The sequence below is a fragment of the Ranitomeya imitator genome, chromosome 3 (genome assembly GCF_032444005.1).
Source record: "Ranitomeya imitator isolate aRanImi1 chromosome 3, aRanImi1.pri, whole genome shotgun sequence".
In the NCBI taxonomy this organism is placed as follows: Eukaryota; Metazoa; Chordata; class Amphibia; order Anura; family Dendrobatidae; genus Ranitomeya; species Ranitomeya imitator.
Window position 1 is genome coordinate 840,152,068 of NC_091284.1, and position 19,671 is coordinate 840,171,738.

The 19,671-nt window shown below is 46.5% G+C and overlaps 1 protein-coding gene across 1 annotated transcript; it reads right to left on the bottom strand.

Annotated features, from left to right (window-relative positions):
* Positions 1 to 14,977: 14,977 nt before the first annotated feature.
* LOC138672396 (olfactory receptor 52Z1P-like) lies at positions 14,978 to 18,665 on the bottom strand. Its single transcript, XM_069760334.1, has 2 exons — positions 17,585 to 18,665; positions 14,978 to 15,063 (listed from the first exon to the last, which is right to left on the bottom strand). Exon 1 carries the CDS (start codon positions 18,650 to 18,652, stop codon positions 17,660 to 17,662), a length of 993 nt encoding a protein of 330 aa, XP_069616435.1. The 5' UTR covers positions 18,653 to 18,665; the 3' UTR covers positions 14,978 to 15,063; positions 17,585 to 17,659.
* Positions 18,666 to 19,671: the final 1,006 nt, after the last annotated feature.

Consider the following 19,671-nt stretch of genomic DNA (forward strand, 5'->3'; position numbering starts at 1 on the left):
TGATGTTGTGTATTTGGTAACTGTGCTGGTTACTAATGTCCATGATTATATTCGTCTCTTATCCCCAGCCTAATGAGACATTATTATCACCGTGCACCCGCGATGTAAATCACGCACAAACGCCATGGTCACTAGTTGCATTTTTTTAGTAACTTTCCTGTTGTCTTGTGGTATTTGTTAATGGTTTTTTTGCACAAAATTCATCAAAATGTTGTGCATAGGTTGATGAGTTTTAAGATAAATCGAAGAGGATCTCCTTTCTTTAACCTGTTTTAGCCTCTTCGAGCAATAATTCCCACAATCGAGATCATAGAGTGCTAGCGTTGGAAGGGACATCAAGGGTCATCGTGGCCGACCTCCTGCTCAATGTTGCACGTAACTGGAAATTTTCAGCAAAAACTTGTGGCAAACTAAAAAAATCACTCCAGGAGGAAGAGAGGAACGGAGGACATTTGTTCCCCAAACGTTGTGATTGTTTAAGAAGCCACAAATAATGAATCGGCTGCAGATATATCCCGTAGTTTCTCAAAAACAGTGAACACAACAGAAAAAAATGAGAAATAGGGTTAAAAATAGACGCAATTTTGGCACAAAGAACCCAGCGAATGCAATAATGGTCAGAGTCCTGTGTGCGAATATATTGTGGCCCAATAGTCCGGGATGGCATGTGGCCCTATCCAGCAGCTTCATGGGCCCCTGCTGTCGGGGACGTGCACTCACCTGGGCTCCGGCGCTCGTTATGGGCACTCACCTGGGCTCCGGTGCTCGTTATGGGCACTCACCTGGGCTCCGGCGCTCGTTATGCTCGGTGCAGAGCTTTATCCGGCAGATGTGCTGAGCTCCCAGCTCTGGAACATTTATACATGAACTCTGAGCACTGGGAATTACTGCTGCACTTGTGGAACGTCCAGGGAAATGTCCGACAGGATAAACAAGATTTCGGATGTCATTTATTAAGGGAAAAACCCCGAGGTCGAAGGCTGAGGACTAAAGTTAGAGATGACCATTACTGCTCCAAGATAAATCCCGCAACGTGGAAGGAGGAAAGATAAAGCAACGATATCACAAGAGTAATGTAGAATGATATCATTACTGAAGATTCCATTGTGACTACTCGCCTTCTCTAGGTGGCCACGGCCCCGTCAGTTACATCCATTAATAATGTCATCTTGCTCCTCAAGTCCACCCGTCCTTCATCATCTGGATCTCATGCGATCGCTGGGGAAAGTGATTTGTCTCGTCGTCCCCTCGGGGACACGTGGGGGGATATCTCTGTCCTGCAAGTTGATGGGACAGGTGGAATGATGGAGCCAACAGATGAACAGATGTTCATCATTTACTCAATTTGTCATAAATTGCACAAAAATTTTCAGATTTGCCATAAATCTCTTTTCATGATTCAAGTTATTCAAAAAATGATAACCACATGGCCACAATATTGCTGTATTCTTCAGAAGAACAGGAGGGGGTTAAGTAAATAAAATATTACTCTTCCCTTCCCTGTCCTAATCCAGTCTCTCACCTGTCTTTGTCTCTCCACTCTTTGCTTCGGATCTTCTGGCCTCCAGTCTTTGGATCTTCTGCTCTTCTGGTTCTCACTAGGGCCTCATACAGCCACATGGGACCTAGTCAATATCGGAAGACACAAAGGCCGAGCCATCTGAAGTGATGACCGGTGGGAGCATCAGCAACAGAACAGGGGTGTAGAATCTAGCTCCTCCGTTTCTGATGCTCTAGGGTCCGGAGATCCCTCATAGTATAATGCAGGCACAGTGCGAAACGGCCGTCGTCCTCCCCTGCTCACACGAGCTTCGGCTCCTTCTCCCCCGGCCATGAGTTTTATCTGGAGTTGGTATTAATAAAGAATCGATTTTCTGAAGACTGGTGAGTGCCTTCGTTACCTTTCTCATAAGGATTATGCAGATAGAAGTCTGTTTTCCAGAGGAGCACCCAAAGTCCTATGCCAGCGGTGTTTGAATGAGTGACACTTAGCAGCATACCCTGAATATAGTCTCGTAAAAACCACAACACGAGGGACTGTGTCACTCTTATTTTTCTCTTTTTGTGACAATATGTGGGTATGTTGCAAGATGCCCTAGGAGTCATGCTTACTACAGACCCAGAATTGGGCCACTTAAGGTGGTCTCTCCTGAAGCCTGTGGGGGCTACTAAAAGCAGAAGCCCCAGATGATGTCCTGCAGATCTGGGTCTAGTAATGTTTAGTGATGATCCACAGAAAGGTCAGTGCCAGAGATCAGCTGAGCGGAGAAAGGGATGTTAAGTCCGAGGCTGCAGATAAATCCATAGTTAAACACAATGTCATAGTTTAACACAAGAGCATAGTTTGGTGTTTTCCTTACTAGCTTCAATTGTTAATTTTTTCTGCACGATTATCCCCATTGAATATGTGCTCCATGGAAAATGCCACCAGGTGCATCTTGTGGGATGTATGCAGGCCTTGAACAGCCGTTTGAGGGTGAATATGTCTGCACTCGATGCATGCGAGTTACATGTTTGGAAGCCCAGGTAATGGATCTAAATGTGCAGCTGGCAACACTCAGGAGCATTGCAAACCTGGAGACTTTAGAGCTCACTGACCAGCGCTGGCTGAGGCCAGTGATATGGAGGAGGGTGGAGGTGGGGAAGATCAGGACAGAGAAGTAAGCAGCTGGGTAAATGTTACAAGAAGGGGTAGAGGGAAGAGTGCCAGGTCCTGATCTGGCACAACCTAGTAAATTTGCCTGTGTGGCTGATATTAGGAATGCTAGCCCAGAACTGAAATCACTGGATGTTATTCTGGATTATCTCAATGAGAATAACTGTTTAACTCCATATCAGCATGGGTTTATGAGAAATCGCTCCTGTCAAACCAATCTAATCAGTTTTTATGAAGAGGTAAGCTATAGGCTGGACCAGGGTGAGTCATTGGACGTGGTATATCTCGATTTTTCCAAAGCGTTTGATACCGTGCCGCACAAGAGGTTGGTACACAAAATGAGAATGCTTGGTCTGGGGGAAATTGTGTGTAAATGGGTTAGTAACTGGCTTAGTGATAGAAAGCAGAGGGTGGTTATAAATGGTATAGTCTCTAACTGGGTCGCTGTGACCAGTGGGGTACCGCAGGGGTCGGTATTGGGACCTGTTCTCTTCAACATATTCATTAATGATCTGGTAGAAGGTTTACACAGTAAAATATCGATATTTGCAGATGATACAAAACTATGTAAAGCAGTTAATACAAGAGAAGATAGTATTCTGCTACAGATGGATCTGGATAAGTTGGAAACTTGGGCTGAAAGGTGGCAGATGAGGTTTAACAATGATAAATGTAAGGTTATACACATGGGAAGAAGGAATCAATATCACCATTACACACTGAACGGGAAACCACTGGGTATATCTGACAGGGAGAAGGACTTGGGGATCCTAGTTAATGATAAACTTACCTGGAGCAGCCAGTGCCAGGCAGCAGCTGCCAAGGCAAACAGGATCATGGGGTGCATTAAAAGAGGTCTGGATACACATGATGAGAGCATTATACTGCCTCTGTACAAATCCCTAGTTAGACCGCACATGGAGTACTGTGTCCAGTTTTGGGCACCGGTGCTCAGGAAGGATATAATGGAACTAGAAAGAGTACAAAGGAGGGCAACACAATTAATAAAGGGGATGGGAGAACTACAATACCCAGATAGATTAGCGAAATTAGGATTATTTAGTCTAGAAAAAAGACGACTGAGGGGCGATCTAATAACCATGTATAAGTATATAAGGGGACAATACAAATATCTCGCTGAGGATCTGTTTATACCAAGGAAGGTGACGGGCACAAGGGGGCATTCTTTGCATCTGGAGGAGAGAAGGTTTTTCCACCAACATAGAAGAGGATTCTTTACTGTTAGGGCAGTGAGAATCTGGAATTGCTTGCCTGAGGAGGTGGTGATGTCGAACTCAGTCGAGGGGTTGAAGAGAGGCCTGGATGTCTTCCTGGAGCAGAACAATATTGTATCATACAATTATTAGGTTCTGTAGAAGGACGTAGATCTGGGTATTTATTATGATGGAATATAGGCTGAACTGGATGGACAAATGTCTTTTTTCGGCCTTACTAACTATGTTACTATGTTACTATGTTACTGCAGCAGGACCAGGAAAACAACTGCTTTATGGAGGAGGGAAATGGGAGTGGACACAGGATGGAGGCCTCTCCTATATTACATGGCTCATATGATGAAAGGTTGGAAAAGTTTGGCTTGTATAGCTTTGAAAAAAGATGCACAGAGGGGATCTCATTTACATGAACAGTGGGGGAAATAAGTATTTGACCCTTTGCTGATTTTGTAAGTTTTTCCACTGACGAAGACATGATCAGTCTATAATTTAAGGATACGTTAATGTTAACATTGAGAGATAGAATATCAGAAATAAAATCCAGAAAATCACATTGTATAAATTATGTAAATGTATTTGCATTTTGCAGTGAGAAATAAGTATTTGATCCCTTTGGCAAACAAGACTTAATGCTTGGTGGTAAAACCCTTGTTGGCATGCCCAGCAGTCAGACGTTATTTGTAGTTGATGATGAGGTTTGTGCACATGTCAGTGTTAGGGTTGAGCGAAACGGATCGGACAAATTCAAAAATCGCCGACTTTTGGCAAAGTCGGGTTTCATGAAACCCAACTCGATCCGAGTGTGGGATCGGCCATGAGGTCGGCGATCTTCGCACCAAAGTCGCGTTTCGTATGACGCTTTCAGTGCCATTTTTCATCCAATGAAGGTGGACGCAGAGTGTGGGCAGCGTGATGACATAGGTCTCGGTCCCCACCATCTTAGAGAAGGGCATGACAGTGATTGGCTTGCTTTCTGCGGCGTCACAGGGGCTATAAAGGGGCGTGCACGCCGACCGCCATCTTACTTCTGCCGATCTCAGCATAGGGAGAGGTTGCTGCCGCTTCATCAGAAGAAGGGATATAGTTAGGGAGGGAATATTAACCCCCAAAACTGCTTGTGCTCTAGCGATTTCCACTGTCCAACACCCCCTTTTCTCTGCAGGGACAGTGGAGTTTATATTTTTGTGCATCAGCTCTGTAGCTTATTAGGCTGCTTTATAAGGCTCCCTGATAGCTGCATTGCTGTTTGTACGCCGCTGTGCAAACCAACTGCTTTTTTAAAAGCAAAAATCCTGTTGCTCCTTTCTGCACAGTTCTCTTGTTTATTTGTCCACACTTTTGTGTGCAGCAGTCCTTTTTATTGCTGCCATACTTGTCCTGACATCATTGTAGGGAGATTGAAATTGTACTAGAGTCCTTGTATTTTATCATATATCTTCCAGCCACGTTCTGCCACTTACATTGTGTTGTTATATACACTGAGCCTGAGTGTTGGTTTAGTCTCCCCCCAAAAAAGTGAGATTCAAATTCTCAACAAGTTTATATACACCTTCTACCTTGTTTTACAGTACCATATAACGGTTGTTATTTTGGTTAGATTTTCCCAAAAATGTGGAAGTCTGGTGGAAGAGCCCGTGGGTGGTGGTTGCCAGCTGGTACTGATGGTGGTGGTGGTGCATCTGGTGGTAGTGGCAAACGCACAATAGCAACTAAGGCTCGAGGTGTTGAGCCAGCGTCATCGTCTGGCTACACAAGGCCTCGAAGGCTCCTTATCTGGGAGTAGGAAAATGCTTTTAAAGCCGGAGCAGCAGGAAAAAGTTTTGGCTTTCCTTGCTGACTCTGCCTCTAGCTCTTTCGCCTCCTCTTCAGAAAGTTCAAAATATAAAAGCAGCGAGTCGTCAGTGGCTGCTCCCGGTCAGGAACAAGACGTTTCCTTGTGTCCTTCACCCAAGCCACAGTGAAGGATGCTGCAGGCGACACTACAGGTTACTTCATGGAGCTCTTTACACATACTGTGCCTGGGTTAGAGAGGGAAATTGTTAACTGCCCATTACAAGATGAATCGGACATGGAGTGCACAGATGCACAGCCACAGCTAGATTATTATGCTGTTCCATTGACTCAGATCACTACATTGCCCTCTCAGTGTACTGAGCCAGAATCTGACCCTGATGAGACTATGGTGCCCCATCACGAACGCTATAGCACCTTACACGGTGACACAGAGGAAGGTGCACATGACATTGAAGAGGAGGTGATAGACGACCCAGTTGTTGACCCAGATTGGCAGCCATTGGGGGAAGAGGGTGCCGCTGCCAGTAGCTCAGAAGCGGAGGAGGAGGAGCCGCAGCAGCCATCTACATCGCAAAAGCTGTCCTCTGGCAGGCCCGTATCCGGTCAAAAACGTTTGTCAAAAACAAAATCAGTTGTAGGACAGCGTGGCCATCCGGTGACAGTAGCACAGCGTGCAATGCCTGAAAAGGTATTCCATAGTAGGAAGAGTGCAGTGTGGCAATTTTTTAACTAAGATCCGAATGATCAGTGCAAAGTTATCTGTAAGAAATGCTCAAAGGCCTTTAGCAGAGGGAAGAATCTTCAAAATTTAAATACAACGTGCATGCGTAGACATCTACCCAGCATGCACTTGCAAGCCTGGACTAACTACCAAACGTCCCATACCATTGGTGCACCCGCTCAGAATGAAGGTAGTCAGCAACGCTACATTTCTTCCCTCACTGTAAGCCCACAGGTTAGGACACCACCTGCAGCAAATGTGGAGGTATCGTCGCAAGGCCAAAGCAGTCAGGGAATCACAAGCTTCTTGGTAGGAAACACTGTATGTAGGCCAACATCAAGAATACCATCACCACCCCTCTCTTAATCTGCCATGTCCACCACCACCGCTAGTTCCACGATCTCCAGCTCTCCAGTCCAGCTCACCCTACAAGAGACTCTAGTTAGGAAAAGGAAGTACTCATCCTCTCATCCGCGTACACAGGGTTTGAACGCCCACATTGCTAGACTAATCTCGTTAGAGATGATGCCCTACCGGTTGGTTGAAAGCGAAGCTTTCAAAGCCCTGATGGCCTACGCAGTACCACGCTATGACCTACCCAATCGACTCTTCTTTGCGAGAAAAGCCATCCCAGCCCTCCACCAGCATGTCAAAGAGCGCATCGTCCATGCACTCAGGCAATCTGTGAGCACAAAGGTGCACCTGACAACAGATGCATGGACCAGTAGGCATGGCCAGGGACGTTACGTGTCCATCACGGCGCACTGGGTTAATGTGGTGGATGCAGGGTCCACAGGGGACAGCCATAGTGGGACAGTTCTGCCTAGCCCACGGTGTAGGAAACAGTTGGCTGTAGGAGTTCGCCCCTCCTCCTCCTCTTCGTCCTCCAGCAGAAGAGAGAGCTCATCCACAGAGTGCAGTCGCATGACCACTCCATCCGCAGCTGCCAGTGTTGCACACCAGGTGTCCCATTATGAAACAGCTAGTTGTAAGCGTCAGCAGGCTGTGTTAGAATTGAAGTGTTTGGGAGACAACAGACACACCGCGGAAGTTCTGTCCGAGTTCTTGCAGAAAGAAACTCAGTCATGGCTGGGCAGTGTACATCTTGAGGCAGGCAAGGTAGTCAGTGATAACGGAAGGAATTTTATGGCTGCCATAGCCCTTTCAGAACTGAAACACATACCTTGCCTGGCTCACACCTTGAACCTGGTGGTGCAGTGCTTCCTCAAAAATTATCTGGAGTTACCAGCCCTGCTCCTGAAGGTGCGAAGAGCGAAGACTTTGCTCGCATATCCGCCGGTCGCCCGTACACTCCAGCCGTATGCTGAACCATCAGCGATCGCTGAACCTTCCCCAGCATTGCCTAATAATCAAAGTTGCAACAAGGTGGAACTCCACACTACACATGGTTCAGAGGCTGTGCGAACAGAGGGGTGCTGTCATGTATTTGTGGGAGGATACACATACATGGGCAGGCAGTTGGATGGCAGACATGGAGTTGTCTGGTGTGCAGTGGTTGAAACTCCAAGACCTCTGTCAAGTCCTTCAGTGTTTTGAGGAATGCACACGGCTGGTAAGTGCAGACGACGCCATCATAAGCATGAGCATCCCCCTAATGCGTCTGCTGATGAAAAGTTTGACGCATATTAAGGAGCAGGCGTCTGCGGCCGAGGAGGAGGGAAGCATTGATGACAGTCAGCCATTGTCTGCTCAGGGAACTCTCCTGGACGAGGTGGCGGATGAAGAGGAGGAGGATGATGATGGGGATGAATATTTATGGTTGGAGGATGCTTCACAGGGGGCAATAGAAACTGGTGGCATTGCAAGGTCAGGTACAGGGTTTTTGCGGGACACAAGTGATGTTGATTTGCAAGAAAGTGCTCCTCAACCCAGCACAAGCAGTGAATTGACACCTGGAACATTGGCCCACATGGCTGAGTATGCCTTGCGTATCCTAAAAAGGGACCCTCGCATTATCAAAATGATGACCGATGACGATTACTGGTTGGCCTGCCTCCTGGATCCACGATACAAAGGAAAATTACAAAATATCATGCCACATGAGAACCTTGAGCAAATATTGGCTACCAAACAAGCAACTCTTGTAGACAAGAGTTCAGGCATTCCCAGCACACAGCGGCGGTGATGGTTCTCACACAAGCCGTAGGGGGCAACATGGCAGAGGTGTTAGAGGTGCAGAAATCCGAAGTGGCGTTGGACAGAGGGGTTTTCTGACCAGGTTGTGGGGTGATTTCGCAATGACCGCTGACACGACAGGTACTGCTGCATCGATTCAAAGTGACAGGAGACAGCATTTGTCTAGTATGGTCACGAACTACTTTTCCTCCCTTATCGATGTTCTCCCTCACAGGTCATTCCCCTTTGATTACTGGGCATCTAAAATAGACACCTGGCCTGAATTGGCAGAATATGCATTGCAGGAGCTCGCTTGCCCAGCAGCTAGTGTGCTATCAGAAAGAGTATTCAGTGCTGCTGGTTCAATACTGACCGAAAAAAGGACTCATCTGGCTACCCAAAATGTAGATGATCTAACCTTCATTAAAATGAACCAATCATGGATTTCAAATTATTTTGCCCCACCTTCTCCTGCTGACACGTAGCTTGCCTGAAAAATGTCTTGCTTTTGGCCTCCTCTTACTGACTTCTCCAAATCCGCCATTTGCAGCTGCTGAATGTCCACCATAGGCCATTTTTATTCCTCCCTAAATTGTCTGACTCCCCCCACAGGGCCGTGGTCACCACCTGGCGCAAGCACCCGTGTGAGTGCCGTTTGCCTGGACAGGTGGGTGTGCCCACTCTTGGGCGACGGCACTGGCACAGGGTCCCTCATAGTACAATGAAGTGTCTCTGATGGTGGTGGTGCACAAACAACGTCAGACACACCGTCGTAATATGAGGGGCCCTGTGCCAGTACCGCCGCCCACGAGAGAGTGTCCCCCCCAGCTCGAACAGTGCTCTACCACTGGCAATACTTACCTCTCCCTGCTCCATCAATGTGTAGTCTGTGCTGTTAAATCCTTCAATGGCACTGCCAATACAAATTTGTTGAAATGATAGATGATAGTTAAAATATACAGGGTCCCTGGCCTCCATTTAGACCAGTTAATACTTTGTGCCTACTACCAATGTCTGCTACTCAGCAGAGGAGCCCACCCCTGTACCTAGCTATGCCGCCTGTTTAGTCCTGTTACCAATTTTGAACTGCATTTAGCCTACTTTTTTATTTTGGGCCTACTGTTGTGAATTCTGTTTTCGGGCTCCCTCCTGTGGTCATGAATGGTACTTCGGCTGGTTCTGTCCATGGACTTTCTCTGGTGCCTGTGGGTGTTTCTGAGTTTCCTTCCACAGGTGACGAGGCTAATTCGTTAGTGGGCTGCTCTATTTAACTCCACTTAGATCTTTGCCCCATGCCAGCTGTCAATGTTGTAGCATTGGTCTAGTTCGCTCCTGGATCTTTCTGGTTACCTGTTTCCTCCAGCAGAAGCTAAGTTTCGCTTTGCTTTTTTCTTGTTTGCTATTTTTTCTGTCCAGCATGCTTATGTGAATCTTGCCTTGCTTGCTGGAAGCTCTGGGACGCAGAGGGGCGCCTCCGCTCCGTTAGTCGGTGCGGAAGGTATTTTTCCCTGCACTCTCTGTGTGGCTTTTGTGCTGACTGCAAAGTGACCTTTCCTATCTTCTGTCTGTTTAGTAAGTCGGGCCTCTCTTTGCTAAATCTATTTCATCTCTGTGTTTGTCGCAAAGAAGTTCTGATGGCTCGGGAATGAAGCCATGTGCTTTCTTTTCTAGAAAGTTTTCGCCTGCTGAGCGCAATTATGATGTTAGTAATCGAGAATTGTTGGCCATGAAGTGGGCATTCGAGGAGTGGCGTCTTTGGCTTGAAGGAGCCAAGCATCGCGTGGTGGTCTTGACAGATCACAAAAATTTGACTTATCTTGAGTCTGCCAAACGGTTGAATCCGAGACAGGCTTGATGGGCGTTATTTTTCTCCCGTTTTGATTTTGTGGTTTCGTACCTTCCGGGCTCTAAGAATTTGAAGGCTGATGCCCTGTCAAGGAGTTTTGTGCCTGACTCTCCGGGTGTTTCTGAGCTTGCAGGTATTCTCAAAGAGGGGATAATTTTGTCTGCCATCTCCCCTGATTTGCGGCGGGTGCTGCAAAAATTTCAGGCTGATAGACCTGACCGTTGCCCAGCAGAGAAACTGTTTGTCCCTGATAAATGGACTAGCAGAGTTATCTCGGAGATTCATTGTTCAGTATTGGCTGGTCATCCTGGAATCTTTGGTACCAGAGATTTGGTGGCTAGATCCTTTTGGTGGCCTTCTTTGTCACGGGATGTGCGTTCTTTTGTGCAGTCCTGTGGGACTTGTGCTCGGGCTAAGCCCTGCTGTTCTCGTGCCAGTGGGTTGCTTTTGCCCTTGCCGGTCCCGAAGACGCCCTGGACGCATATTTCTATGGATGTTATTTCGGATCTCCCTGTCTCTCAAAAGATGTCAGTCATTTGGGTGGTTTGTGATCGCTTTTCTAAGATGGTCCATTTGGTACCCTTGTCTAAATTGCCTTCCTCCTCTGATTTGGTGCCATTGTTTTTCCAGCATGTGGTTCGTTTACATGGCATTCCGGAGAACATCGTTTCTGACAGAGGTTCCCAGTTTGTTTCGAGGTTTTGGCGATCCTTTTGTGCTAGGATGGGCATTGATTTGTCTTTTTCCTCGGCTTTCCATCCTCAGACAAATGGCCAAACCGAACGAACTAATCAGATGTTGGAAACATATCTGAGATGCTTTGTTTCTGCTGATCAGGATGATTGGGTGTCCTTTTTGCCGATGGCTGAGTTTGCCCTTAATAATCGGGCCAGCTCGGCTACTTTGGTTTCGCCGTTTTTCTGCAATTCTGGTTTCCATCCTCGTTTCTCTTCAGGGCAGGTTGAGTCTTCGGACTGTCCTGGTGTAGATACTGTGGTGAATAGGTTGCAGCAGATTTGGACTCATGTGGTGGACAATTTGCCATTGTCCCAGGAGAAGGCTCAACGTTTCGCTAACCGCCGGCGCTGTGTGGGTCCCCGTCTTCGTGTTGGGGATTTAGTTTGGTTGTCGTCTCGTTATGTTCCTATGAAGGTTTCCTCTCCTAAGTTTAAGCCTCGTTTCATTGGTCCGTATAAAATTTCTGAGGTTATCAATCCTGTGTCATTTCGTTTGGCCCTTCCAGATTCTTTTGCCATCCATAATGTGTTCCATAGGTCGTTATTGCGGAGATACGTGGCGCCTGTGGTTCCATCCGTTGACCCTCCTGCTCCGGTGTTGGTTGAGGGGGAGTTGGAGTATGTGGTGGAGAAGATTTTGGATTCTCGTATTTCGAGACGGAAACTCCAGTACTTGGTCAAGTGGAAGGGTTATGGTCAGGAGGATAATTCCTGGGTTTTTGCCTCTGATGTTCATGCGGCCGATCTGGTTCGTGCCTTTCATTTGGCTCATCCTGGTCGGCCTGGGGGCTCTCGTGAGGGTTCGGTGACCCCTCCTCAAGGGGGGGGGTACTGTTGTGAATTCTGTTTTCGGGCTCCCTCCTGTGGTCATGAATGGTACTTCGGCTGGTTTTGTCCATGGACTTTCTCTGGTGCCTGTGGGTGTTTCTGAGTTTCCTTCCACAGGTGACGAGGCTAATTCGTTAGTGGGCTGCTCTATTTAACTCCACTTGGATCTTTGCCCCATGCCAGCTGTCAATGCTGTAGCATTGGTCTAGTTCGCTCCTGGATCTTTCTGGTTACCTGTTTCCTCCAGCAGAAGCTAAGTTTCGCTTTGCTTTTTTCTTGTTTGCTATTTTTTCTGTCCAGCATGCTTATGTGAATTTTGCCTTGCTTGCTGGAAGCTCTGGGACGCAGAGGGGCGCCTCCGCTCCGTTTGTCGGTGCGGAAGGTATTTTTCCCTGCACTCTCTGTGTGGCTTTTGTAGGGTTTTGTGCTGACTGCAAAGTGACCTTTCCTATCTTCTGACTGTTTAGTAAGTCGGGCCTCTCTTTGCTAAATCTATTTCATCTCTGTGTTTGTGATTTCATCTTACTCACAATCAATATATGTGGGGGGCTGCCTTTTCCTTTGGGGAATTTTCTCTGAGGCAAGATAGGCTTATTTTTTCCTTTCTCTAGGGCTAGCTAGTTCTGAGGCTGTGACGAGGCGCCTAGGTCATGATAGGAGCGCTCCACGGCTATTTCTAGTGTGCGTGATAGGATTAGGGATTGCGGTCAGCAGAGGTTCCACTTCCCAGAGCTTGTCCTGTGTTAATGTACTATCAGGTCTTTCCTGGTGCTCTAACTACCAGGTCCACTATTTGTCCTAACCACCAGATCATAACAGCCTACTGTGTCTGCGCCACTTATTACAGCTGTCCTCCACTGAAGAAAGCTATGCCGCTGGTTTAGTCCTGTTACCAATTTTGAACTGCATTTAGCCTACTTTTTTATTTTGGGCCTACTAACTGTTATGACATGGTGGTTAAGAGGCCACACTGAAATAACCTGGTGGCGAAAAAAACGCAACATGGAACGAGCTCTGAGAAGGTGGTATCTCTACTGACCGCAGTCCCTAATCCTAACAACACAACTAGAAATAGCCGTGGAATGTTCCTGACACTCCCTAGACACCTCTTCACAGCCTAAGATATAACTACCCCTAAAGAAGGAAATAGAAAACTATCTTGCCTCAGAGAAACCCCCAAAAGGAAAGACAGCCCCCCACAAATATTGACTGTGATAGGAGAGGGAAATGACGTACATAGAAATGAAATCAGAATTCAGCAAAGGGAGGCCAAAACTAAACTAGATAGACAGAAAGCAAAGGATACTGTGCGGTCAGTATTAAAAACTACAAAATCCACGCAGAGTTTACAAAAATGAACTCCACACCGACTCACAGTGTGGAGGGGCAAATCTGCTTTCCCAGAGCTTCCAGCTAGCCTGAATAAGACATAGTGACAAGCTGGACAAAAAGAGACAAAAATGCAGAGCAATAGAGTCCAAACAAATGGACAAACAAATACAAGCAAAAACTTATCTTTTGCAGACAAGGACTGGCTATATGAGAAATCCAAGGAAAGAATCAAGTCCAACCAAGAACATTGACAGCAGGCATGAACTAAAGCCCAGAGCAGGTTTAAATAGCAAACCCAGGCTAGGCGATTAGTGAAGGCAGCTGCTACAGCTACCTAACAGAGCAGCAGTTCCACTCGAAACCACCAGAGGGAGCCCAAGGGCAGAACCCACAAAAATACCATTAGCAACCACAGGAGGGAGCTCCAGAACGGAACTCACAACAACTAACTGTGTCTGCGCCACTCATTACAGTTGTCCTCCACTGAACAAAGCTAGGCCGCCGGTTTAGTCCTGTTACCAATTTTGAACTGCATTTAGCCCACTTTATTATTTGGGCCTATATCTGTGTTTCCTCCTCATCCTGCCTATTGCCCAGCCAGTGATAGATGAGTCTGCTGGTACATTGACCCATAACGCAACATTCCCTGTGCACTCTACACAGCCTGAATCTGACCCTGCTGAAAGTCAGGTTCCCCTTCCCGCATACTATACCACCTTACACGGGGACAAAGAGGAAGGTGCAGATGATAGTGCAGGTTCCTTCATCAGGTGGGGGGGGGGAATACTCATTGGCGACGTCACTGGCACAGGGCCCCTCATAGTACACAAGAGTGTCTCTGGCAGTGGGAGGCGCCACCCGCCGTCAAACACACCACCGTACTATGAGGGGCCCTGTGCCAATGCCAACGAGTGGGCCCCCCCTGCTTGCTCAGGATCACAGCACTTGCAATGTTGAAATACTTACCTCTCCCAGCTCCACCGCCGTGACGTATTCTGCGTTTCCTGGGCCCACGAAAATCTTGAGCCAGCCCTACCCCCCCCCACAACTTTAGCCAAATGACCCCCTGTTTTCAATGCCTAGCTATTATTATAAAGTAAATTAAGATTGACAAGCTTAAGTAATAAGAATTTATGTTTTTGGCATTAAAATGGGCACTGTGGGTGTTTTCCTGTCCTCCACTCACTGCCGACTTTGATTCCCCATTGACATGCATTGGGTTTCGTGTTTCGTTCGGCCCCCGACTTTTTGCAATAATCGTCTGATTTCACCCGACCCGACTTTTGACAAAGTCGGGTTTCGCGAAACCCGACTCAATCCTAAAAAAAAGTAAAAGTCGCTCATCTCTACTCCTAAGTGATCAGCATCTCAGTTACATGGCGCTGTCCTTACATCAGTCCTCCGATGGTGCTTTTCAGTGACACGTGTCCAGAATGTTCTTCATCTCTATCAGAATCTTTTCCAATCATGTGAAACATATAATAGGCGAGTATGCGTTTTATAGCTAGCACAATACATAGTACAGCACTATTTTCAGTATCAGCTTAGATGCTCATTAATAACCCAAAACCAAGGAGAACAAGTTAGCTAAAGAGGTTGTCCAAAACTAGAAAAAAAATAATATGCTTTTATTTTTTTCTCTTTTTTTCCCCACCCACAACAATGCCTTTCAGTCCATGGCTGTGTCTGATAATGCTGCTTAGTCCCACTCTAATTAATACCAGACAATTCCTATGGTCAAAAGTTTCATTAGTTTTATTAAAAAAAAATTCAAAATCCTAGAAAAGCTCACATACATGCTAGCCACCTTAGGGAGAGACCCAAGTTGGGCTAAATGTAGCGGGACGAAAGAGACCGAAAAGCCCTCTACTTAAAGGACAGGGGTGGAAAGAGATGATTTGCATAGCTCCGCCTACTGCAAAGGATTCTGGGTAAACCTGCTATTCTTTGTATTATGCTGCTTGCAAGTACTTTCCGTTTCAGGAAAGCATCCACTATGTATTTCCTTTAAGTAGAGGGCTTTTCGGTCTCTTTCGTCCCGCTACATTTAGCCCAACTTGGGTCTCTCCCTAAGGTGGCTAGCATGTATGTATCGCTTGCTCACCGAGCCCCACTCCATACAGCCAACCAATTCCAGCCCTGTGCTGATGAGGGCCTAAAGCCCGAAACACGTGTCCACAGGTAGGAATTGGTTGGCTGTGTAAATTTAGAAACTAATCCGCAGCATTGCACGCTTGGCGGTTCCAAGCGCTGTGGATTAGACAGGGGTGGAAAGAGATGATTTGCATAGCTCCGCCTACTGCAAAGGATTCTGGGTAAACCTGCTATTCTTTGTATTATGCTGCTTGCAAGTACTTTCCGTTTCAGGAAAGCATCCACTATGTATTTCCTTTAAGTAGAGGGCTTTTCGGTCTCTTTCGTCCCGCTACATTTAGCCCAACTTGGGTCTCTCCCTAAGGTGGCTAGCATGTATGTATCGCTTGCTCACCGAGCCCCACTCCATACAGCCAACCAATTCCAGCCCTGTGCTGATGAGGGCCTAAAGCCCGAAACACGTGTCCACAGGTAGGAATTGGTTGGCTGTGTAAATTTAGAAACTAATCCGCAGCATTGCACGCTTGGCGGTTCCAAGCGCTGTGGATTAGACAGGGGTGGAAAGAGATGATTTGCATAGCTCCGCCTACTGCAAAGGATTCTGGGTAAACCTGCTATTCTTTGTATTATGCTGCTTGCAAGTACTTTCCGTTTCAGGAAAGCATCCACTATGTATTTCCTTTAAGTAGAGGGCTTTTCGGTCTCTTTCGTCCCGCTACATTTAGCCCAACTTGGGTCTCTCCCTAAGGTGGCTAGCATGTATGTATCGCTTGCTCACCGAGCCCCACTCCATACAGCCAACCAATTCCAGCCCTGTGCTGATGAGGGCCTAAAGCCCGAAACACGTGTCCACAGGTAGGAATTGGTTGGCTGTGTAAATTTAGAAACTAATCCGCAGCATTGCACGCTTGGCGGTTCCAAGCGCTGTGGATTAGACAGGGGTGGAAAGAGATGATTTGCATAGCTCCGCCTACTGCAAAGGATTCTGGGTAAACCTGCTATTCTTTGTATTATGCTGCTTGCAAGTACTTTCCGTTTCAGGAAAGCATCCACTATGTATTTCCTTTAAGTAGAGGGCTTTTCGGTCTCTTTCGTCCCGCTACATTTAGCCCAACTTGGGTCTCTCCCTAAGGTGGCTAGCATGTATGTATCGCTTGCTCACCGAGCCCCACTCCATACAGCCAACCAATTCCAGCCCTGTGCTGATGAGGGCCTAAAGCCCGAAACACGTGTCCACAGGTAGGAATTGGTTGGCTGTGTAAATTTAGAAACTAATCCGCAGCATTGCACGCTTGGCGGTTCCAAGCGCTGTGGATTAGACAGGGGTGGAAAGAGATGATTTGCATAGCTCCGCCTACTGCAAAGGATTCTGGGTAAACCTGCTATTCTTTGTATTATGCTGCTTGCAAGTACTTTCCGTTTCAGGAAAGCATCCACTATGTATTTCCTTTAAGTAGAGGGCTTTTCGGTCTCTTTCGTCCCGCTACATTTAGCCCAACTTGGGTCTCTCCCTAAGGTGGCTAGCATGTATGTATCGCTTGCTCACCGAGCCCCACTCCATACAGCCAACCAATTCCAGCCCTGTGCTGATGAGGGCCTAAAGCCCGAAACACGTGTCCACAGGTAGGAATTGGTTGGCTGTGTAAATTTAGAAACTAATCCGCAGCATTGCACGCTTGGCGGTTCCAAGCGCTGTGGATTAGACAGGGGTGGAAAGAGATGATTTGCATAGCTCCGCCTACTGCAAAGGATTCTGGGTAAACCTGCTATTCTTTGTATTATGCTGCTTGCAAGTACTTTCCGTTTCAGGAAAGCATCCACTATGTATTTCCTTTAAGTAGAGGGCTTTTCGGTCTCTTTCGTCCCGCTACATTTAGCCCAACTTGGGTCTCTCCCTAAGGTGGCTAGCATGTATGTATCGCTTGCTCACCGAGCCCCACTCCATACAGCCAACCAATTCCAGCCCTGTGCTGATGAGGGCCTAAAGCCCGAAACACGTGTCCACAGGTAGGAATTGGTTGGCTGTGTAAATTTAGAAACTAATCCGCAGCATTGCACGCTTGGCGGTTCCAAGCGCTGTGGATTAGACAGGGGTGGAAAGAGATGATTTGCATAGCTCCGCCTACTGCAAAGGATTCTGGGTAAACCTGCTATTCTTTGTATTATGCTGCTTGCAAGTACTTTCCGTTTCAGGAAAGCATCCACCTAGAAAAGCTCAGTAATATATTCCACTTGAGTTGTAGATTGTGAAGATTCATCTAATCTGAGGTCCATGTTGGTCTACGACAGTCTCATAGTCCTCAGATACTGTCTCTTACATCGATCTCCGATAAATACTTTACAGAACATGGCCACCACCCGCTGTCTGATCTCTCTGGTCTTCACTCCATAGATAATTGGGTTCATCATTGATGGGACGATAACATAGAGATTGGCCAAGAGGATGTGGAACTGGGGAGAAATGTATTTGTGGCCAATTCTATGGATAATGAATGAAAAGAAGGCCGGTATATAGAAGAGAATGATAACACAGACATGAGACACGCACGTATTGAAGGCCTTGAGACGAGCCTCTGAGGATTGGAGTTGTAGAACAGCCCTGATAATAACAACATATGAAACAACAATGAGGATCAAGTCTACGCCAGTGGCACTAGCCGCTATGACGAGCCCATAGACCACATTGACCAGTATATCGGCAGTAGCCAGCTTGGCCATGGACATGTGCTCACAATATGTGTGCTCTATTACATTGCTGCCTTCATACGGCAATCTGTAAAGTAGGAAAACAAATGGAGTAATGATGGAAAAACTTCTGAGAAGGGCAAAAAATATTATCCTCCTAATAACCGATCCAGTGAGGGTAGAGGAGTACGTTAAAGGGCAGCAAATGGCATAATATCGATCATAAGCCATGCTCACCAAGATGGCGGACTCCGTCCCAAAATTGAAATGAATAAAGAAGATTTGGACAAGGCAACCATTAAAGGTAATTAGATGAGAATTAAACCAGAAGATGCAGAGAGTCTTGGGCACGGTGGTGGAGCTCAGGAGGATGTCACAGGTGGCCAGCATCACCAGGAACAGGTACATGGGCTGATGGAGAGCCTCGTTTCTTCCAATGACGAAAATCAAAATGGAGTTTCCAATAAGATCCATGGCGTACATGATACAGAATGGGATGGAGAGCAGGAGATGGGATTCCTCCAGACCGGGGATTCCCGTAAGGAGGAAGTAGTCCGGGTGGAAAGTGCTCGCGTTCAACATTACCATCTGATATTTTATACTTCTGGAATCCTGTCAATAAAAATGTAAGAAGATGGAGTCCATAGGACACATTAATATTTAGGTGAAATGAGGCAGGATGAGGACAACATGGAAAAACCAGGGAAGAATCTTCTCCATGATGGAAACACATGGAACAAGTTGCATAGATATTAATTTAACACTCTAGACCAATCTGCCAGTCATCGAAACTCACCTGTTACCGAGGAAGAAGAGTCACCAAAATCACCTGAGAAGAAGGAGAAGGATCAAGGTGCAAAGTTGACATCCTGAGAAGATCGGCCACCTCCGTGATGTCTACTGTGGAGAAGTTAGAGACTATTAAACGCTGGAGTTTGGACAGAACCTGAACTGGTACAATAAGAGAAATCGAGATTTAGTATCAGAACAGGAACCTACCTTAGATTACCACGGTAATATGTTTATCAATAAAATTGTCCACCAAACAACCCAAAATGTGAAGAGTAAAAATATTGTGGGTATTCAGAAATGAATCTGTAGGTAAGTACAGAAGATCCCGCAGCCGTAGAATCCAGGGTCACCAAGTACAATATTCTACACTTTGTCTATAAAGATTCTGAACATTTTTGAACTTTTTTACTTATTGTATAATAGGGGAGGGCTAAGTAGTCGGCCATCAGTCTGGTCAAAATCCTGAAACAGATTATTGTCCAGTCTGCCCCTCATACCTAGACCATTCCATGACGTTTTCTGAGCTTCACATTTCAGGAGTCAGATAGTGTTTTGTGAGAAGGTTAGGTATCCGTGACCCTTTACACCCTTCGTATTAAGATTCCTCCTACATAAACAATATATTAAAAAAAAAAGAAAAAAAAAAGATGTTTGTTTCTAGTGTTGAGTAGTGTTGAGCATTCCGATACCGCAAGTATCGGGTATCGGCCGATATTTGCGGTATCGGAATTCCGATACCGAATTCCGATACTTCCCGCGTATCGGATACCGGAATCGGAAGTTCCCAGAATTCAAATTGAACGCAGCAGCCAATG

Coding starts and splice junctions, on each gene's coding strand:
- LOC138672396 (XM_069760334.1), bottom strand. CDS start 18,652: ATGGTAATGTTGAACGCGAGCACTTTCCACCCGGACTACTTCCTCCTT.